At 45.1% G+C, this 23,267-nt stretch overlaps 2 protein-coding genes across 2 annotated transcripts in view; one reads left to right on the forward strand and one right to left on the reverse strand.

Moving 5' to 3' along the window:
- Positions 1-22,613, reverse strand: part of NUP37 (nucleoporin 37) — a 38,526-nt gene extending 15,913 nt beyond the window's left edge. Inside the window, exons 1-5 of the mRNA XM_030544386.1 lie at positions 22,529-22,613; positions 18,260-18,471; positions 13,967-14,091; positions 12,819-12,891; positions 9,884-9,978 (exon numbers count right to left, since the gene is read on the reverse strand). Coding sequence (XP_030400246.1) covers positions 9,884-9,978; positions 12,819-12,891; positions 13,967-14,091; positions 18,260-18,421 — 455 coding nt within the window. The 5' untranslated portion in view covers positions 18,422-18,471; positions 22,529-22,613. The remainder of the gene's footprint in view (positions 1-9,883; positions 9,979-12,818; positions 12,892-13,966; positions 14,092-18,259; positions 18,472-22,528) is intronic.
- A 66-nt stretch (positions 22,614-22,679) lies between these two features.
- PARPBP (PARP1 binding protein) overlaps positions 22,680-23,267 on the forward strand; it is a 118,750-nt gene continuing 118,162 nt past the window's right edge. Inside the window, exon 1 of the mRNA XM_030544399.1 lies at positions 22,680-22,764. The gene's annotated coding sequence lies outside the window, so the exon portion shown is untranslated. The remainder of the gene's footprint in view (positions 22,765-23,267) is intronic.

Raw genomic sequence — 23,267 nt, forward strand, 5'->3', positions numbered from 1 at the left:
ACAGGCCGAGCAACGTGGTATATCAGTGCTGCCTGGGCCACTCTGGAGCGATCATGATGATGCACGCTCTGCCCCTGCGGAGTTTGAGCGGGACCTAGCGAACCAGTGGGAACAGTGGGAAGGCATAATGCAATTGGCCTTTCCACTGCATCAGGAATGCGTCCAAGATCGATCCCGAGGAGAGACCTCGGAAGGGGCAGAACATCTGGCATTTCCTGCTCTTGCAGTGAGCGAACAGGTCTGTGTGAGGAAACATCTCAACTTCTGGAAAGCAGAACGCCTCACATGGGGCAGAGTGATCACTCGTAAGACCGGAAAGACCTGCTGAGTCAAAGCGTTAAGACGTTCCGAACGCCTGGGAGAAAGGACGTCGCCAGCTCCATCGAATGGGCCATGCAAAAGACCCGGAAATGGATGGCCTCCTGACAAAAAAAGGGGGGGGGACTATGTCCCTCCCCGGATACTCATGAAGCACATGGCCGTTGTGTTGGCTGTAAACACCGAGATACAACGGCCTCACAGCTGCCGCTGGAACGCCTGGCACGCCAGGCGGATTACTCTCCTTTTTGGGGCATTGATGTGGAATGCCAGCTCCCGAGAAGACTAAAGGCCTTAAGCTCGGGGGTGACCATGAGCACTCGAGCAGAGAGATGACGCGTCCGTCGTCCGGGGCAGTGAGGGCTGGGGCGGATGAAACCGCATCCCTGTCCACATCAGGGAGGGAGTTAGCCACCACTCTAGGGAGCCTAAGGTGTTCGAGGGAACGGTGACCACCATGACCATTGGCTCCCTGTCCGGGCGGTATGCCGAGGTGGGCCGGACTTGGAGAGGACGGAGGCGGAGCTTGGCGTGTTTGGTTACAAACTTGCGGGCAACCATGGACCCAGGAGACTGAGACAAGAACAAGCCGAGGTCGTTGGGAAAGCCCTTCGACCTCAGATGATTGTTGCCATCGCCTAAAACCGCAGTTGTGATAAGCAGGCTCCAGCTAGGTAGGAGACCAGGATAGCCCCTAGGAAGTCCAACCTCTGCGTGGGAACCAGAGTGGATTGCTCTATAGGAATCATCAGGTCTTGGCCTGTGAATAAGACCGTGACAATGCCCACGCGCTGAGCGGTTTGTGTCTCAGAGTCTCCTCGGATAAGCGAATCGACCTGATACGGAAAAACGCATATCCGACATCATCGATGGTAGGCGGCGACTATGGCCGTAAGCCAGGAGATTGACAGTTGGCTATAAAGTGGAGGTACCTCCTGTGCGGAGGGAAAATGGCGTTACGAAAGTACGCGTCCCTCATATCCAGGGCGGCATAGTAGCCCCCAGGAGGTAAGGATGGAATAATGGTTCCCAGGGATACCATGCAGAACTTCAACCTTATTCTAAACCGGTTGAGTCCGTGCAGGACCAGGAAGGTCTGAGACCTGCGCCCGAGTGGGGGACTAGGGCATAACGGGAATAAAACCCCTTGCCCCTTTCGTCCGCTGAAGGGGGACAGGGCTGGAGCAAATTAAAGGTGGTACCCTGTCCCCAGGCGCACCTTGGAAGGTTCGTCTTCGGTCCCAGTGGTAATTACGAGGGACCTTGACCGTGGCTCTTTAGGGGGCCTGACGTTCGTCTGCGACCACCTTGGCCTTGCCGTTTGCCAAAGTTCTGCCTCTGGCTAGGCACAGAGTATGGCGGCTGGGGCCAGAAAGGCCTGCGTTTGGTCGCCGGCGTATGCATGCTGAGAGAACGCATTAGGAGCCCATTGACCATCAGGCTTCGCAGCCTGGGGCTGTCCCTGCCATGACGAGGCCTTTACCAACAAAGGGTAAATCCTGAATGGCAAACTGCAGCTCCGGCCGGAGGTTTGAAACCTGAAGCCATGCACCTCATGGCGGCGCCCAAGGCCAGAGTCCTGGCCGCAGAGTCTGCGGCGTCCAACGAGGCCTGGAGGGACGCTCCGGGAACCTTCTTTCCCCCGTCCTCCAAGACGGCAGCGGACTCCTGGCGGGAGGTTTGAGGGAGAAACTCCTTCACCCCGGTGCTATAATTATTGCAGCTAAGCAAGGCTTGTTGCTTTGCTACCCAGAACTGCAGGGCCTCTGCAGAGTACCCTGGCGGCCAAGCAGGTCCATTCGCCAAGCCTCTTTCGGCTTCGGGGCGGGCACCCGCTGGCCATCATATCAGAATCATGGTCCTGAGCATAGAATCTGCGCATATGGAATGACACAGATGCGTGTCCGGACTGCCATGGAGGTACTAAAGAAGGCACAGGCAGAGTCTCTGACTCATTCGGACCTTGCCCAACTCGGCACCGGGGACCGGCACTTGGAGGCGTACCGGTACCTGGAACGAGATCCAGACCCGCAACCAGAACGGTGCCGGGAGGTCAACCGAGATCTCGAGGCTCGGGGAGAGACTACAGGAGTCAAGGTACCCGCCGCGGTGCCGGGAGTCGGAACGGTGCCGACAGCGGGTCGGCGAAGGGATACCGAGCGGTGCAGCGAGTGCGACCAGTACCGATGAGGAAAACAGCATCGGGACTGCCGATGGCGCCCGGCGTGTCGACAGAACCTGGAGTGCCTGCGGGACCGGGATCATGAACAGTGCCGCTCTGCTGTGCTGACAGAGGACGGTCACCTGAAGAGACTGTATCAGGCAGCATCGACTCTGTCATGGCAATGAAATCCCTCGCCGTTGGTAACGTCTCCGGCGTGGAGGGAACAGCAAGCTCACCCACAGTGCATAGTGGGGAGCTGTCAGGCATCGGATTCGACAGCCCTTGTGGGACCGGGATTGACGGTACCGAGGTCGTCAGAGCTTCGGTAGGTGTCGGTGCCGGGCGATCCGAGTTAGATAAGCTGGCTGGCTGCGGTGCCGTCGGCACGGAAGCAGCGTAAGCAATAAGCTCAACCACGGCGCGTGCCGGGGAGCCGTCAGGCACCGGATTCGATAGCCCTTGTGGGACCGGAATCGACGGTGCCGACGATGTCGGTGCCTCAGAGGCGTCGGTGCCAGGCAATCCGACTGAGACTAGCCCTCTGGCTGCGGTGCCATTGGCACGGAAGCAGCAGGAGCAGTAGCTCAACCACGGCGCGTGCCGGGGAGCCCTCAGGCACCGGATCCTAACGGCCCTCGTGGGACCGAGATCGACGGTGCCGACGTCATCGGTGCCGCAGCAGGCGTCGGTTCCGGGCGATCCGACTTAGAGGAGCCCTCTGGCTGCGGTGCCGTTGGCACGGAAGCAGCATGAGCAGTAGCTCAACCACGGCGCGTGCCGGGGAGCCGTCAGGCACCGGATCCTAACGGCCCTCGTGGGACCGGGATCAACGGTGCCGACGTCATCGGTGTCGCAGCAGGCGTCGGTGCCGGGCGATCTGACTTAGACGAGCTCTCTGGCTGCGGTGCCGCTGGCACGGAAGCAGCAGGAGCAGTAGCTCAACCACGGCGCATGCCAGGGAGCCGTCAGGCACCGGATTCTACGGCCCTTGTGGGACCGGGATCGACGGTGCCGACGTCGTCGATGCCTCAGCAGGTGTCGGTGCCGGGCGATCCGACTTAGACGAGCTCTCTGGCTGCAGTGCCGCTGGCACAGAAGCAGCAGGAGCAGGAGCTCAACCACGGCGCGTGCCGGGGAGCCGTCAGGCACCGGATTCTACGGCCCTCGTGGGACCGGGATCGACGGTGCCGACGTCGTCGGTGCCGGGCGATCCGTCTTAGATGAGCTCTCTGGCTGCGGTGCCGTTGGCATGGAAGCAGCAGGAGCAGTAAGCTCTACCACGGCGCGTGCCGGGGAGCTGCCAGGCACCGGATTCCGTGGCCCTGGGGGACTGGAAACGACGGTGCCGATGTCATCGGTGCCTCTGCAGGTGTCGGTGCCGGGTAATCCCACTTAGACGAGCTCCCTGGCTGCGATGCAGGTGGCACGGAAGCAGCAGGAGCAGGGGTCTCTACCACGGCGCGTGCCGGGGAGCCATCAGGCACCAGCAGGAATCGTAGGCTCTCTCGACCTCGGAAAAAGAGAGCGGTGCCGAGCCGATATCGGTGCCGGCGACGGCCGGTGCCGAAAGGCCTTGGTAGTATCGGCGGGGTCTGGTGCCGAGGAGGCGCTTCTGCCCGCCACTTAATCATCGCTCGGCGCCCCAGGTGGAGGGGTAAGTGAAAGTCCCACACCGTTTTGTTCTCGGCTTAAAAGCCTTGCAAATGGGGCACTTAGCTGTCAAGCGTGATTCCCTGAGGCACTTGAAACAGGAGTCGTGTGGATCTCCCTTCGGCCGCGGCTTCTGGCAGGCCGAGCCCATTCTAAAACTCGGTGAGCCCCGCATGGGCTCCGGGACCGGGTTCATGGCAGGGGCTACTTCCTGAACCCCGCTAACTAAACTAACCATGTTAGCAAAGAAAAAACATATAACTATACAAATATATAAATAAAAGGGTAATAACTGCGTAACTATATACGAGAAATACGAGTAGCTAGGGAAGTGGAGGTCAGCTAAGCCGCGCTCCACTGTTCCAACAACCGACACGGGCGATAAGAAGGAACTGAGGAGCGGGTGGGCCGGCAGAGGTATATATCGAGCGCCATGGTGGCGCCACTCTAGGGGGCGACCTGCTGGCCCACTGAGTTGCTAGGGTAAAAGTTTTCCGACGAATGTGCACGCGCGGCGCGTACACCTAACTGGAATGGATATGAGCAATCACTCGAAGAAGAACAACTGGTTACTTAGTATTACATTAATAGGACAAAATTAACCTGAAATATTTATTTTTGAATAACTTCATAATTAAAGCTTATTCAACTAAGTTCCAAAGATTTGTTTCAGAAACTGCTTTTACTTTTACAGGATTATCAGATACTGTACATAGGAGACAGGCTTAAACTTTCATAATGACCACAAACAGCAGTGCAATAGAAGCTAAACAGAATCACATCTGGGGGACATATTAGGATGCATACAACAACAACAAAAAATGGGCAGAATATAAGACTATGGAATCCAAAAATCAGGAAATATTTTCATTATGTCACAATCTTTAATCTTATTCCAATTCCTTCTCCATTGTAACCCATTACAATGCATAATAGCTATCTTGGTGAATGAGCTCAACAAGCCTTGGATTTGAGAAGTCTCAGTCCTTAAAGAAGAAATGTTTTGGTAGCATTATAAAAAAAGAGGTATCAATGCATTCCAGATACTGGAGGTGGTGTTCTGCCAGAATAAATAGGGTAAGGATAAAATAATACAGAGTATAATAAAAATCTGCTAATTTTTTAATTCTGGCAAGAAAAAAAAGGAATAATTTTGAATATGTGCTATAAAGTCTAAATAAGAGTGGTGACAAAGATATTCAACATTGCAGGAGGCAGGAACAAATGAGGGCAGGCAGCAATTTTGTGCACACTATGGCCAAGAATCTGAAATGTTTATTGAATTAACAAAATGACACCCAGGAACAACATGTCCTGGAAATGGTTTTAACAAAAGTGAAGGACAAGGGAAAGAAACAGCAGTCCAGAGCCATCACTGGCTTTCCTTCATTTTGGTTTTTATAATACTGAGCAACCCAACTGTTCAAAGGTCACATAGATCTACCAAGATTCATAGTGTTGGGCAAGCTACTGCACTGGGAAACCACTGAACATTGCACTAAATTTTGGCATTCCAGCAAATCCAATCTCTAACAATGAAACACACCTTCCTGATGTCAATTCTTCTCCCACATATCTCCATTCAAGAAACTAATCTAACCCTTGCTGCCAGGATGCATTAGCAAAATTTGTGGTCACGTGAAACAAAAAGAGAAAAAAGATTGAACCCAATTGTGACCCCTAGAGTCCATGTCAATGAAAAAGCCTGTACCTTGGCATGAATAGTCCAAAATGAATGGAAGTGAGAAATTATCTGAAATGCAGCAACAAAGCAGCACCATACACATACAAAAAAAGGGGGAATGAGCCTGCAATATACATCTCTTTTGCCATGATATAAAAAATAAGGGTGGGTAGATGGGTGCTGCTGTGTGTGCTGGAGTAGGAAGGTTGTGTGTCTGAACCCAGCCTTGGATGGTGACAGCCAATCCTAACACATGGCACAGATAGCATTACTGACCAACTGCTGCCCTTCTAACAAGGGGTGCCTGCCATTGGCCGACAAGAGTTCTGATGCTACCCGGGGGAGTTCAGACAGGTTTTCAGATCATTTCCCAGCAAATTGGTGCTAACCAGTATATTCAGAACCCTTTGACATACTTGAGTTTCAGCTTGGGTCTCAACCTGTGGCCCAAATCAGCACGCAGCTGCAGCCCATGTGACATCCTCAGGGTCATATAGGTAGCACTGGATGCAGCCCACAATAGTAAATAGGTTGAGAATCACTGACAGAGCATGAAAAACCAACTGAAACTCTAGTCAAGCAGTGAGATGACATCCAAAATCAAATTGTGCAGTTTAATTTTTTATTAGAACAACAGTATGTGGCTCTCAGTTGGAAGTATATCAATGCCCAAACTTGAATATTCTTTGAGGAGATATAAAATAACAATAAAAAAATGTTGTGCATAATTACTTTGCTTTTACTTTGTTCTGATATATTCCACATTAATTTGCATGGTTTACCACTGAAATGAAATGATTTTTCAAGTTTGGTTAATATAATAATTATGATTAATATTTGTTTCAGGTATGACACCTGCCTCTATGGCCCTCTGTTAATTGTTGTGATTTTGCCATAACATTTTCAATTTTTTAAAAAAAATGATTTTCTCTCTTCTTCTGTGAAAAAAAGACTCACCCAAAGCACATGGGAAATTGCTTGACATATTATACCGCGAAAACCGTGCTGCCAAATGCACAAAGTAAAACTGAAAAATATCTCCCTGCAAACTCCAAGATCTCCTATTTACCTACATCTTAGGTTAAAAAGAATGTGCACAAATGAGATTTTAAAAATCAACAGCATCCCTTTAAGTTGATACACAAACTATTTTCAGGGATCATTTCATCCACCACAGAAATGTAGCTACCTCTGGAATTAAATGAATCAACTGTAATGTACAGATGTTTAGGAGAGGAAGTTAAAAAAAAAAATCAATTGACACTGCATGTAGGCAGATTAGGATCTTTAATGGCCATGATCGATCAGCTTTGACATTTTCACTGAAAGGTGGCACCTCCAGCAGAATATCGCTTCTTAATGCTATATCAGAACAGAAATTCTCAACATTTTTAACAGTGCAGACCATATTTTAAATACAGAAATGGACTTCTGGACACCTCTACTTTTGTTCATGACTTCACACACCATTACTGGAACTGCTTTCATAGAAAATCAGTGTATTTATTCTCATTTCAATTTTGCAGCTGGAAATAAGGGGGTGCCTACATCATGGACTCGTAGCAAGTGCTACAGTTTGGGAATTGTTGAACTACAGGACTTATTCAACCTGGACTCACAAGGAACGTACCACCTAATGAATCATCAAAGCAGAATCTAGACTTTTACTGGAGGTCTTCATCCCAGAACTGATTAGGCCCATCACTGATATTCTGACAGCATTATAGCAAAAAGTTTTAGTGAATAAAATATTTCTATATCTCCACAGAATTAATATTTTTGATATAGTAATAATATTACTCAGTGCCTTTAAAACTGCATTAAATCCACTGTTGTAGAGAGGAAAACAGGAAAAAACTAGAGACACTTCTATGAAGTCCAGAAAGCTGTACATTGAGAATTACTGTATCAACTACAGGCAAGTTGGAATGAGAGCACTGTTCGTATCTATACAGGACCTAACAGTGAGAAATCTAGCAATACCCCCAAACACTGGAAACTTTATCCTTTTTGTATTCTTGTACTAATTGCTCTAGTACTGCATGGCATAACCATTTCAACAGATGCCCTATTCCTAGAGCAAGTAATAGCTGTTTTCACATTTTTGTTGAAGAGGCAAATTATACAACAAATTAAATATGATTTCTATTAATTTTTAGAAGGCCTTTGTAAGACCTGTGGATTGCACTCTTTTGATTTTTGGAGCATAGCTCTAGATTCAATTTTTAAATGAAAATGTTATTGTCATTCTCCACGTTTCTATCCCAAGAATAGAAAAAAATATGAGAACTCTCAGGTGGCCAAATACATCCCACTTCTTCCCATGGCTGTTAGCCAGACTTTACAGTCTACAATGGATAAAGTGACTGTCTTATATTTCAAAGCTATTGAGTTCAAATTTCGGTAGTGTTATACTTTCATTAAAAAGCTTATCTTTTATTCTTTTGGTGTCAAGTGGATTACTACAGTTTAAACAGTTTTCTTTCATCACTAAATGCGTTGTATTTAATGGAAATATTTAAACAACTCTTTCCTGAAGAAACACCTAGTACTAGTCTATTTTAATGAAGAAACCAAGGACATGGATTGAAAAGAGAATGCTCTTAGTATCTCTTAAAAGTATCATTTTAAAAAAACTTTTGTTGTATGTTTTGAAAAAAAATACAGGACCCTTCTAGTGACCAAGGTAATACCGCTGAATTCCCAGTGGGCATTAATTTAACATCGTGTAGCCCACTGTATGAAATGTCTTCCTTACTCATAGAGGTAAGGAGCTCATAGCCTTTGAGTTGTATTTATTAAGTCTTCTCTTCATTTTTTCCCCCTAAAAGACAGACCAAAATCTCATCCAAAATGATAAATTAGAAAGTCCAGCTATTGTGCATAATAATGAGATATTTAAAAAATAATTCCTTTAGAAAAGGATTGCCTAGAAGTTTAAATAGTCTTGTTTAACAAAATACAATTTGGAATAATGTGGCTCCTCCCGATAAGTTTGCAACTCCCATTCTAGGTTTTTAAACCCTAGAAGTGTCTTACTTTGCCATTTAAAAGAGTTATGCTTTTCCAACATGGCTGATTTTAACAATATATGTTACACTGAACATTTCGGGGAGGGGGGAGGTGTGTGTGTGTGAGTGAGAGAGAGAGAACACTTTTTACCATGGGTTCTAAAGGCCAAATCCTCAGCTGGTGTAAATCAATGTCGTTCAGTTTATCTTACTGGAGCAATGATGATCTGTCCCCAATGATGATCTGTTCCTGAGTACACACATTACATATCATTTCTAGCTTTAATTTTATTTATTTCTGGCTGCGAAAGAGGAACCTCACTCCTACTCTTAAATGGAGAAATCAGAGGTAGGGGTTATTTTGGGTGTCATTTGGCTACTGATCTATTTAAGAGTGACTGTTATAAAAACACAAATCATAATCATCTTAAACTACACAAATCACCTCTGTTCTGACATCTTCCCCATCTCTTTGGAATATTCAAGGGTCACCATTTTCTTCGGCTTTCCTCTCCCTTGTAGAATGCTCTATTCCAGCACTCCTTGTCATGTACCCTTGAAGAGACTCTACTGCATTATTTATCACTGAACCATTAGTGCAGAGGCATCAACCTGTGGTTTTGGGGTCACTATGGCCCTTGACTCTCTAACCACATTTGATTTTTAATTAAATATGTTTCCTGAATCTTCCCCTGTGATTTTTAAATATAAGTGTTGAGTCAGCCCTGTCACTCAAGGGAGAAGGTAAAGGCACCGCCTCCTCATAAATCTGCCATCACTTCCTCTGCAGCTCACCAGGAATTCTGAGCAGCTACTGTCCCTTCCCTGCTGCAGCTGCTCAGGAGTCCTGATGTCCGCCACACTGCAGGGGACAGAGAAAGAGTATCTCTGGCTGTTACATCTGCAGTGCTGTGGCAACGTCTGGTACAGTAGGATAGGCGCTTGGCTCTCTTTGCCTAAGCCTATCGGAGTTGCTAGCAAGGGATAGCTTCCCTCCTCATTGGAGCCATCTAAAGCAGTCCAGGATTTCCATCGCACTGTGAAGAGAATACATACCTGCAGGTGTGATCATCACTCACACTTGCAATATCCTGACCTTCTTTAGGGGCAAACACCAGATCATTAATGTAATCTGAGTGGCCATCAAAGATCTGTCAATCAAAACAAAGAAATATTTTCATACTGAGGTCATAAAAATAATAATTCTGATAAACAGCAATATTTGAGCATTCCAGAAGCTTCTACAATGTGTTTGAGAATTGCTATAGGGAAAGCATATACATTTAAAATGAAGTTGGGGTTCTAAAGTTAGGAATACAAACTTATACCATTATTAATTATTTGTATTAACATAGTGCCTACAAGCTTCAGTAACAGTCCAGAACCCCATTGTGCTAGGTGCTCTATAAATGCAGAACAGAAAGATAATGTCTGCCCCCAAAGGGTTTACAGTCTAACTTTAAGACAAGATACAACACATCTACACAGATAGGGGAGAACAAGGAAAAGAGACAGTATTGGTCAGTGTGGGAGACACTGATCTTACACACCAGCACTCTAACTGTTCTAAGTTATTTTTTATGGGCTTCACCACAAATGAGAGTTTTAAGGAGGAGCATGAAGGAGGATAATGAAGTAGCTTAACAGATGTTTACAGGGAGCTCTACCAAGTGTTTGGAGGAGCAGGGGAGAAAGCCCAGAGGTGCCTGTTTGAAAATTTAACAAGAGTCTGCTTTCAGTTCTTTGCTGATAATTAGAGGAAAACCTGATTTGATCTAAGACAGTAATGTCAGACTACAGTCTGTGAAATCCTTCCAAAAGTGCCAAATGCAAATTAGGTTTACTATTAAAAAACAAAAATGGCTTAGTGGTTACAGTCCGACTAATCCTATTCTTTAACTGCTTTTGCATGTTTTGTGTATCTTTACAAAGTCCCTTAGTGTGTAAAATGTGTACTATGTTGAATCAAAGTTCTCCATACATCCACCGTAATTTTGACACCCAGCTATATGCAACAGGTAGTTTTCAATCAAATGTCATTAGGAAACTGTGGTATCAAGTTAAAAAAAAAACAACCAAAAAACAGCCAAACATGAGGTTGGTCTGATCTTGGATGCTCAACAAGTTCTGAGCACCTATAACATGTTTTAGGACTGTGTTGTGTATTACAGAAGCTCTCGCCTTTAAAAAAATTTTTTTCAGAGCAAACAGATAAATTCCCTTGGATGGCATTTTCAGCAACTTTGACACAATGCTCCTTTGCTTACAGAGGAGGAGCAACTAGTCAGGTGGCTTAGGAGGGTGGATCAAGAGTGGCACAACAGTAAAGACAGTGATAGCTGCAGCCTCTCCTCCTTTTAGGAAAGTGCTGGATCTAGGGGCAGGAGTGCTACAGCACTGCTGGGTGGTGCATGCAACTTCATGTGCACATGTGTTTACATTCCAAACACCCATACTCATTTTGGTTCTTTACTGATTGAATTATGGCTTTTTTTCCATTGTCTGTTTAAACACACACAAGAAAATCAATCATCGTTCATAAGGCAGATGAGCTGAAACCTGATTATGGTACAATACAATAAGTAAAAATGAAAGAATTTATAAAGCAAAAATGCATAATGTTTTATAAAAATATAAAACTGACAGGTTAATACTCCACAAATGAAAATGCTGATGAGAAAAAATAAATGTAGTTCTCAGCAGTGTCGATTTTCCTAGCAAATTTGTCTTGAATTTCAATTGAACATTTGTATGCACTGATCACTACACAGTCAATTACACAATAAGTGTAGGAACTAGAATGCTATTATGCATCAAGATGTAAGGTAGAATTTTCAGAAGCCCAAAATGCTTAAGTCACATTTGAAAAGGGACTTTGGAGCCTAAGTCACTTAGGCATTACAAAAAATGACTGTAGACAAAATTTTCACAAGACAAGTTTCTAAAGCAGATGTATGAGTTCTCCACTGGTGCAGGTGGCGGCACTGCCTTCAGAGCTGGGTGGACAGAGAGCAGCAGCTGCTGGCCAGGTGCCCAGCTCTTAAGGCAGCACCCAATGATGGCAATACTACACCATGCCATACTTATTTCCTTCAGAGCTGGGTGCCAGGACAGCATTGCCGCTCTCCAGCCCACTCAGCTCTGAAGGCAAGAGCGGCTTCTCACATACCTCCCAACCATGGGAATACATTCTGCACTCTCCAGATGGAGAACCTCAGCCTTAAATAAATGGAATAAAAGGCTAATGCATTTATAAACATTCTTTGAAATATGTGTTTGTTTTCATATGGCTTCACAAAAAAGCAACTGCTAGTCTAAGAACGTATTTCTCAGAATTCTCTACAATTATGGTATAAGTGACTGCACTGATTTCTGTATTAATGCTTTCAATTATGATGATTATAGAAGGAGAATCTTAAAAGTTGCAATGAAAACAGAAAATAATGATTTTCCAAACATTTTAAAATAAACATTTATGCTGTATCCCTAATTTACACTCACTCGCTAACTCTTTCCTTTATAGAACATTCCTAAAGAAAGCCTAGATATTAAAAACACTAGTATGAACTTTTGCCCCCAGCTTTCAGTATGTAATAGAATCTTTTCACTTCCCCACTTCAAGCTCACATGTTGACAATCTGTCCCTGCCTCATTTTAGTCCAAGCATAAATAATTACCTACTTGCTGTTCTAGAATTGTGTTAAATTCAGTTATGCAGTCATTTTTTTTTTCTATTAAGAAGTACAGAACAGGAATAAATTGCAATTACTCGTTGCATACAGACCGTTCCTTCTTTAATGTGTTGATTAAATGTTTCCAGGTATTAGGACACATTCAATGTTGCGGAACATAATAGTACATATTTATTTTACAGTACAATTACAGTTAGCTAGCTTTTAATACAACATGTAGGTTAGGGGATAAAGCGTTCAGACTAAACTCTACTAGAGGCTAAAAAGATAAAAATAAATTCCAATAATGTGTATTTTACCTTATATTCATTCTTATCCTGGAGATCTGAAGCGAATAGTCTTAACTTCCTATCAGCAGCTGCAGTACAAAATCTAGAATAATCGGGGGGGGGGGGGGGAGCCCTTTAATCATTTCTCACTTGCAAAATTTCCATCCCAACTTAAGTTAAAGATTCACTTCTATTTTCAGAAGGAAATTCAGATTATGCTTTTGAAAATGAAAATGCTTCTAGATATTATATTTCCCTTTTGGACATAACAGTCTTTAAAGTATTAATTGGAATGAAGTGTATTGTAGCTGCATGTCAGGTGGCAGGGATACTTTATATTGAAAGAAAACTATCCATTTTGCCCAACCAAATAAGTCACATATTGAATCAACTGTGAAATCTTTGAAAATAGTAAATTATAATTAGCATTTGCATTTATTACTACCAGTGGTGGTCAAATGGCTAGAGAAGTTAAAACATTTATAATAGCAATTGAAGGAGATCCTAATGTAAGTTCATAAAGCAATTTCTAGCATGCTTTAGTAGCGGTTTAAAATAGAAGAATGATATTAACACTAAACATTTTATTTTTAACAAACATGAGATCTGGCATTTATATACCATGTTTGAAACACTGCTTGAACATTAAAAGTACTTCTAATTGTTAAATAGGTACTACTATTTAAGGGTCAACAGTTTGTTCAGACTTAATAAAAGCATAAAACCAGGTTTTAAAAAAACTCTTTTACTGTAGTCCCACAGTTCTGTGGTTTTACAAATAACATCTGATTCTTGCATGACACTGGCTTGTACCAGAGAGAGAATTTCACCCAGTCCTAATGCAGACTTATTGTTGTAGAATAGGGCATTACGGAGAGTCCTTAGTGGGTGTTCTTTCTAGATAAACTACAGAGAAGGTTCATTATATTTTATTTACATCCACTTTCATATTCATTATTTTGACTAATTCACAACTGAATGGTTCTTTGAAAAAAGTAAAAATTAACTAAAGTCAAAGGGTGAAATTCTGAGCCCGCTGCAGTTAATGGGAGTTTTGCCATTGACTCCAATGGGGCTAGGATTTCATTCAAAGAGTCTAACTTTACTTTTGCATTAAGGAATAAAAGGCGGACAGACAAAAGAGAAGTTGTTTCAGAACTTAAAGGTTTTTAAAATACCTTATCTGGGGAGGTAAAGCATCCAGTCTGGTTTCTGGACTCCATGCTATGGCATCGACTCTGATCCCATGATGAAATGTTCTTAATGTCTCATACTGTATTCCTTCAACTTCTGCATCCTCCTCCTAAATATATAAAACATTGTAATAAACAGAAAATGATATGCTATTATTGATCCTTCAAACAAGCCCTTAAATTCTAGATTAGTGTGAATTAAGTCTTGTGGTGACCCAAAACTACTACACCTCTACCCCAATATAACACGACCTGATATAAGGTGGGCTCGCATACAAGGCAGTAAAGCTCTGACACGATGCTCTGAGCAGCGTGTTAAGGGTGCAGGGCCAGGCTGGGGCCGAGGGGTTCGATAAGGGGCAGAGGGTCTCGGGGGCGGTCAGGGGCTCCCCCCACCCAAGGTCTGGGGGGCAGGAGCTGTGGGAGGGTACTTTTTGGGGCCCCGCAGTCCCAGAGTGGCCCGGGAGCAGCCCACTCTGCTTCCCTCACCCCGGTCCCAGCTGTGTCGCTCGGGGGAGGGGGTTGGGGGGAGGGAATCCCCCCCGCACTCACCAGCAGCGGCAGAAGCGGAGCAGCCTGGCCCCAGCCCGCTCCACTCCACCAGCTCCCATTCGCAGCGCTCCGCTTCCTGCTGCAGGTGAGTGCTGAGGGCGTCCTTTCCCCAACCTCCCCTCACTCACCTGCAGCAGGAAGCGGAGCAATACGGCCCCAGCCAGCTTCACTCCGCCAGCTCCCAGCCGTGGCGCTCCGCTTCCCGCTGCCGTTGAGTGCAGGACCTTTCCCCAGCCGCCCCCCAGCGACATGGCTGGGTCTGGGGCAAGGAAAGCGGAGCGGGCTGGGGCCATGTCGCTCCGCTTCTTGATGCAGGTGAGTGCGGAGGCGGGGAATCCTTTCCCCAACCTCCCCACACTCACTGGCAGCGGGAAGCGGAGCGCTGCGGCTGGGAGGCAGCAGAGTGGAGCGGGCTGGGTCCGGGCTGCTCTGCTTCCTGCTGCTGCTAGTGAGTGCCTGTCAGGGGGCAGGAGGTGGATGGGGGTCTGAGCAGTCAGGGGATGGGGGGTTGGGTAGGAGGTGGGGTCCTGGGGGTGATTAGGGACGGGGGTTTCTGGAGAGAGTAGTCAGGGAACAAGGAACGGGGAGGAGGGCGCAAAGCAAGTTTGATATAACGCGGTGTCACCTATAATGCAGTGAGATTTTTTGTCTCCCAAGGACCAAGTTATATCGGGGTAGAGGTGTATTTGATTGCTTTTCTATAATGTAAGCTCCTCATGGCAGGGACCATGTCTTTCGATATGCTTGTACAGTGGCAAAAATCATACTTTGAGCGATTTTACAATATAAACAGCAATAATAATATTCAGTAACTTGTGATACATAAGTGAGTGGTTGGTCTCCATCCAGTTTCTAGTGAACAGGTAAGCATATCACAAAGCCAACAGTGCAAGTCACATCTTTGTTAGCAGTCTCAGCAGAAAGGTAAAACTCTGAACGGGCAAAAATACTGAGACTAACTCTCAGAGATAGGAACTTCAAATAATGTACCTGAAATCTGTGGAGGATATGGAAAAATTTGTATGGCATCTGATCTTTGAGTACATATAGGATATTATTTTCAAGTGTTGCCCATTTAGAACCTTTGACAAGAGCTAAGAAAGAAGTCAAAGTACCAAAAGGTCAATAGTATGTAGTAGGTTTTCCAAGCTAACTAGTTTCCAAGTTAGTTACTGAACGTTGTTAAATGTGTGGAGAACTGCTATCATACAGCAGATAAAATAAAGGTAAATCCCGAACTATGTAGTAAAGAGTATCAAAGTTAACTACAGAAACTGTTGGAAATGTACTGCTGTACTGTGTCAGCAACTGGCAGAAAAAGAAAAAAAATCCTATGAATATATTGGAGGGGTAGCCATGTTAGTCTGGATCTGTAAAAAGCAGAGTTGCTTCTGATGAAGTGGGTATTCATCCATAAAAGCTTATGCTCCAATACATCTGTTAGTCTATAAGGTGCCACAGGACTCTGTTGCTTTTATGTTGTTATTGTATATGCATTAGTGTCCTATCACACACAGCCAAGTGCAAAAATTTTAGAAATTTGGTTCAAGGATAAAAAGTTCCCCTATAGGTCTTCAAGCACATAAACCAAAAAGAAACCCAACACTATAAGATACTGTATGCCCCTTTTTAAACAATTTGTATTACTTGATTATTTATAAAATTATGGGTTCACAGAATAATATCTTAAAGTTTTACCCAGCTATTTGCCAACAGTAAGTATGCAGAGATGTTCAGAGTGAGGATAGTCAAATAAAACTGTTTCTACTTGTACAATTCTGTATTTCAATGCAGACAAAGCAGTATAAGAATTTTAAACACGTGAATGCCATTCATTTGATATATTTTGTGGAGTTTTGCCATGTTTGCTAGAAATACTTCAAAATTTTTCCCTCTTATCTGAGACCCTTTTAAAAGTAATCACTAGTTTATGGCATAATTTTTATCACTGAGTCAGTTGGCATGAAAAAAGGCACCTTGCGAACTATATACTACTTATCACAAAGTTAGGTCCTCATTTCAGGCCTAACCATTTCTTAAAAAGCCAGATAGATCTAAGAGAAAAATCACAAATGCAAAATATTTGTACCACACAGGAAAACAGCTCTCTCTATCCTTCAAAATAATATCTGTAGTAGAGCACGGCCAGGGCTTGACCCTCCTTGAGCGGGGAGGGGAGCCACACCAGCTCGCCTCACTCCTTCTGCCTCGGGCCCGTCCCTTGCTGCAGGGTTGAGCACGAGAGAATAGTATATAAGTACACCCTGGCCCTTGGCGGGGCGGGGCGGGGCAACACACACAGTCTATGCTCAGGCCTTTCAGCAGGGGCTGAGCAACAAGGTAACAGTATATATATATAAGCTCAGGCCCTAATGCAGGGCGGGGCAGCACACAGTCTACGCTCAGGCCTTTCAGCGGGGGCTGAGCAACAAGGTAGCTGAGACGGCCTCCTCAGGTCAGGGGAGGGGGAGTCTGCCACCCTTGGAGGGGTGGCAGGGGGAACACAGGCCCTCCCACTCCACTGCGTTCCAGCCCGGGGCCCTAGCAGCTGTTAACGCTGCTGACGGTCAGTGGGGAATCCTGACGGAAACACACTGCCATTGGCTCAGGCGAGCCTGCAGCCTGACTGGGGTCGGCTGCCCCCGGGCCACTTCCAACCTCCCCCTCGCTGGGTACCTGCCCTCTGCCAGCGTTGTCCGGGGCGTCCCAGACCATGGGCTCCTCAGGATGTCTGCCGTCAGGAGGTCCAGTCCACTCCTCAGGGTACTGGGTGTCGGGAGGTCCAATCCACTCCTCGGGGTACTGGGCGTCGGGAGGTCCAGGCAGCTCCTCCACAGGCCGAGCGTCGGACCACTCAGTCGGCTCCTCTGAGTACTGGCCCCAGGGGAGGTCAGGCCAGTACCCCTCCGGGACTAGGTAGGCTGGGCCCAGCGGGAGCTCGGGCCCTAACATCTGCTCTCTCTGGCCGCCTCCCTCTAACTGAGCCCTGGGGCCGGGTTTTTGTACTTCCTGTCCCGCCCTTTGACTTCCGGGGGGGGGGGGGGGCAGGGGGGGACAGGCGGCGGGGGCTCCGCCCACGGCCACGCCCTTTCTGGCCTGTTCTCCTCAGGAGCGTGGGGGAGTGGGGCCCCCTCGCTACAATATCATTTTCTGAAATATTGCAGTATTTTAGTATAACCATTTAGAAGCAAAAATAATGTAATTAATCTCTGGCATTTTGGGAGCTAGCCAGAAACTTAACATGGACACAAATCATTAATAATAGGTACCCAAAATAGAGATCAGGACTCAGATTGGTGTTAAAGAAAAAGTTGAATGGAATGTGATAGAACACGGCACTTTGCAGATGCACAGCAGATACCCAATTACACAAAGAATAGCGTGAACTCAAAATTGCGTAACTTTTCAGGTAGTAGTTAGGATCTTCAGAGATGCTGCAACAAAGATTACTTTCCAAGTAATCTTCAGTGTAAATCCTGTTCATTGTGAACTATGACATTATGAAACTTTGTAGCAGCAGAATGAAAACCTCACAGAGAACTATCTACAATTTCAGTTACAATGTGTTTGTGTGTGAAGCAGAGCTATTTGGCGAATATATATTAGACCCATTACAAATAGAGTAAAAGTGTTTTTGTTCCAACATACTATTTTATCAGTGCCTTTCAATTCATCTTTATTAAATATTGTAAACTAAAAAAATCTTTGATAAAGACATATACTCACCTGAAATCTGCAAGTCCCAATAACTACATAATTATTGCCACCGTATGCAATTAGGGAACCTACATTTCCACTATCAAATGGATTGAATTCCACCACATGCACATAATCCTCACAATCCACAGTGTAGGTAGCATTTCGAGCAGAGTCTTGCTTCATCTTCATTGGTAAAAATCAAGTTAGCACAGATGTAACTTCTTCTGTAGGGCATGGAGCTATATATCAAAATAAATATATATGTTTTAGAGAACTTGCTGCCACAGTAGTATATCAAAATACAACATTAGTTTATCAGCAGATACAACAACAAAACAGAAGAGGTTGTCTTTAGAATCAATAGTTTAAAAGTCAGAATGCAGTTCTACTCTTGAAATTGACATCTAAGATGACAACTTCCTGACATGAATTCTTTTCTGGCTTGTACATCATTTAGATAATTGTTCATTCCCAACTGTAGGGCCACCTTTGCATCCCCATGGTCTTCTAATTCTGATCTAATTTATATTTATGCAATAGGTTTGCATATCTATAGCTGAAGGTAGAATGTGAATACAATTGGGGTTGACCAGATGTAAATGAGGGCACTTGGCCTGCAGAATCTTTATTATTGACAATGATGATAAACAGCTATAATTTCAGTTCCCAGGCTGCCTTTGCAGGGTTGGTAGTTTGAAGGTCCCAGTATTAATTTTTTAAACTTATAAACTGGACAAACTTGATGAGAAAGTCACTGGCACACATAAGCAACTCAGACTTATTTTCTTTTGGTGTTGGCAATAATGACTGCAGTATCACTTAAAACTGTTTAAACAATTTAAACATTTTAAATATTTTAAAATGTTCATTTGTTGTTTGTTTAATATTACTTTTAGGGCTGTCAAGTGATTTAAAAAATTAATCGCAATTAATTGCACAATTAAAAAATTTGTGATTAATCGCACTATTAAACAATAGAATACAATATTTTTGGATGTTTTCTACATTTTCAAATATATTGATTTCAATTACAACACAGAATACAAAGTGTACAGTGTTAACTTAATTTTTATTTTTGGATTACAAGTATTTGCACTGTAAAAAAAATCAAAAGAAATAGTATTTTTCAAGTCACCTAATACAAGACAAAGAAGTTGTTTACATTTGCAGGAGGTAATGCTACCTGCTTCTTGTTCAACTGAAAGTGAGAACAGGTGGTTCTCATGGCACTGTTGCAAATATAACAAGATATTTACGTGCCAGACGCACTAAATATTCACGTCCGTTCATGCTTCAATCATCATTAAAGAAGACATGCATCCATGCGGATGATGGGTTCTGCTCGATAACAATACAAAGCAATACAGACTGACAATGTTGATTTTCATTATCTGAGTCAGATGCCACCAGCAGAAGGTTGATTTTCTTTTTTGGTGGTGAGTTCTGTAGTTTCCGCATCCGAGTGTTGCTCTTTTAAGTTTTCTGAAAGCAAGCTCCACATCTCATCCCTCTCAGATTTTGGAAGGCACATCAGATTCTTAAACCTTGGGTCAAGTGCTGTAACTATCTTTAGAAATCTCACATTGGTACCGTCTTTGTGTTTTGTCAAATTCGCAGTGAAAGTGTTCTTAAAATGAACATGTGGTGGTTCATCATCCAAGATGGCTATCACAGGAAATATATGGTATAATGAGAGTGAAACAGAGCAGGGGACATACAATTCATTCAGTCAGAAATTTAATGAACACTTTTTTTTTTAAATGAGTGTCATCAGCATGGAAGCATATCCTCTGGAATGGTGGCCAAAGATGAGGGGCATACGAATGTTTAGCATATCTGGCATGTAAATACCTTGCAATGCCTGCTACAAAAGTGCCATGTAAATGTCTGTTCTCACTTTCTGGTGACATTGTAAATAAGAAGAGAGGAGCATTCTCTCCCTTAATTGTGAATAAACGTGTTTGTCTTAGTGATTGGTTGAACAAGAAGTAGGACTGAGTGGACTTGTAGGCGCTGAAATTTTACATTGTTTTATTTTTGAGTGTAGTCATGTAATAAAAAAAAATCTACATTTATAAATTGCACTTGCACGACAAAGATTGCACTATGGTACTTGTAGGAGGGGAACTGAAAAATACTATTTCTTTTATCATTTTTACAGTGCAAATGTCTGTAAACAAAAATAATATACACTTTCATTTCAACTACAACACAGAATACTATATATATGAAAATGTAGAAATATTTTCCAAAATATTTAATAAATTTCAATTGGTATTTTATTAACATTGCAATTAAAACCGTGATTAATCACATTTAATTTTTTTATTCGCCATTAATTTTTTTGAGTTGTTCACCAGAGTTAACTGCGATTAATTAACAGCCCTAATTACTTTTGAAAATATGTAGTCATTTTTTCTGGAGTCACTTTTTAGAATGGAACCAATTTTTAACAGTTTCTCTATGTCCACCCTTCAATAAGCCATCAATCAATAAAGATATTCCCTAAACATAAAGCTCTAAAACCAGATGAAACCAAAATGTCCACTGAATTTTTTGTGTATGACTAGTTCAGATCTGCTGTAGAACTGGTGGTTGCAGGGAGCTCACAACAGTTTTCTTTATTCAGTCCACTGGCATTCGACAGTTAACATTGATGTGGAAGAATCCTCACATCTCCAACATATTCAGATCCCTCAGCAAGGACGTGCATGGATGTTAGATATCTCAGGGAGCTTTTCACAGGAGTAAAGGACAAAATCTTCCCTGCTACACTCTTGTGTAGCCCACCGTGCAGAGGAGGACTACTACATTTTAGTGGTGCTGCTTATGTGTGGCATTACAAGCATGTTTGGATAAAAGATACTGTAGAAATGCAAAATAAATGTCAGAAAACAGAATTGTAATGCCTGTTGTTCTACACTATGAAGAGAGGTTGATGCAAGTCGCCTTGCATCAACATATTTGTGCATGAGTCTGGTGGACGTAAGCACCTAGTTATATCGATACAGATACTGAGTCATAGCCCACGTCCGGACTACCCCGCCGTATCGGCGGGTTAAAATCGATTGCTCGGGGATCGATATATCGCATCTAGTCTAGACGCGATATATCGATCCCCGAGCGCGCTTACATCGATTCCGGAACTCCATCAACCCGAACGGAGTTCCGGAATCGACACGGAGAGCCGCAGACATCGATCCCGCGCCGTCTGGACGGGTGAGTAATTCGATCTTAGATATTCGACTTCAGCTACGTTATTAGCTGAAGTTGCGTATCTAAGATCGATTTTCCTCCCCTAGTCTGGATGAGGCCATAGTTGGCCTATTGAGCTCCCCTCCATTATCCCCCTGGAAAAAGGCAAATGTTGAGGCCTATGTTTCTCACAGCTCCTTAGATTCTTCTTCTTATACTGAAAAGCATGATTGATGACATCATATTCTACATTTGCTATTAAAATAAACCATTTTCCACATAATTAAGATTTGTAGAAAGCCTATCAAAGTGCTGAATGTAAACAAAAACAAGCATCTAGTTACTTAGAAGCATCAACAAATTGGTAAGGAAAGAAGATTTAAAGCACTGACTTAAAGCAAGTAAAAAAGTCACCCACTGGGAAAAAAATACTTTTGGCTGAGTTTCCTCATCAACAAGGATAACAAATGTTATCACCCAACAGAGTGGGAACTCATCATCTCAGTGGGGCAAAAAAAAAAGCAGCAGGAGATATGTTACTAGTGTTGCTAAGTCGTGATTTTATGAGAAATCCTTCCCTATTTGGTATTCTTCTTAAGGTCCCAGCTCCTGGAGCCAAACAAAAAAGCTTGGATTCTCATCTAAAGCAAGTTTCTCTGGCTGCAGGGCGGGGAAGGAACCTTGAAAACCACGAGCCAAATACATCCGAGAGATTCAGAACCCACAGGGCGAATTTAAAGACAACCCTCCTCCCAAATCTACTGCCGATCTGGGGCCTGGCTCACGCTTTGTTAACGGTGGGGGCTGGCAGCAGGGCATTGCTTCGCGCCCTGGGCACACGCAGCAGCCGGGTCTATTTGAACATGGCTAGGAAAGGGACGAAGCGTGGAGGAGACACGGGGCGAGGGGAGCAAGCAGCAGACATTGGGGGTGGGGTGCCGAGAACAAGGCCAAGGGCTGCGGCCCAGAGAGCCGCAGACAGGGCACATTCTACGGGGCCCCTTCTCCCCCGGCCCCGACGGGAGCGGAGACCTGGACCCCAGCGGGCGACGGCTGCCGGCACCGAGCGGCACACAAACGCACGCGCCGCCAGCTACGTACATCTGCGCCTCCCTGCCGATCTCTCGCCCGCGAAGAGTTTGTATTAGCTCGTGGGCACTTCCGGCCCTAGCCCCTTGTGTTTCCGGGTCGGAGGCTGCCCGCTCTTTGATTGGGCAGCTGCGGGAGATTTAAATTTAAACCTCCGGCGGCGGGGCGCGTGCGAATGGGTAACTAGGCAACCAACCAACCGCTTCTCTCTGAGCTAGGGACCCGCCGAGCTGCCCCAGCCGGGCCAGGTAACTCCTCGCTCCCTCCCGCGGGGAGAGGGGACGGGGGTGGCGGGAACAGTCGAGGAGTTGGGGGGGGGCCCAGCCGAGTGCCTGGGGCGGGAGTCTCCCTTGGCCTGGTGCTCGGCGCTGCCCCCTACGCGGGCCGCCAGCGGCACTGCCTAGCCGGCCTAGGGCAGGGGGCAGCGGCTGTGACCGTTGCGCTCGGGCGGGGCCGGACCGTGCTCGAGCTGCCCCCGGAAGGGCCAGTCCCCGCGGCTGGCTCGGGCGGAGTCTCTGCGCGGACTCTTGCTTCTCGCGCGGGCCCCGCAGCCTGGTGGCTGGCTGGGGCTAACTCGCCTGCGGGCTGTGACAGGGCGATGCCGAGCCCGGGGGCTCTAAATGGAGTGGGGCCACCGGTGACTTCCCCGCCCTCCATGGGCCGTGTCAGCTTTTAGCACCGTCCTGACCCTGTCCTCTACCCCTCCCCCCCGCCCCGCTGGATTTCCAATTAGCCACAGTAGGCACGTGCC

The sequence above is a fragment of the Gopherus evgoodei genome, chromosome 1 (genome assembly GCF_007399415.2).
Source record: "Gopherus evgoodei ecotype Sinaloan lineage chromosome 1, rGopEvg1_v1.p, whole genome shotgun sequence".
NCBI lineage: Eukaryota > Metazoa > Chordata > Testudines > Testudinidae > Gopherus > Gopherus evgoodei.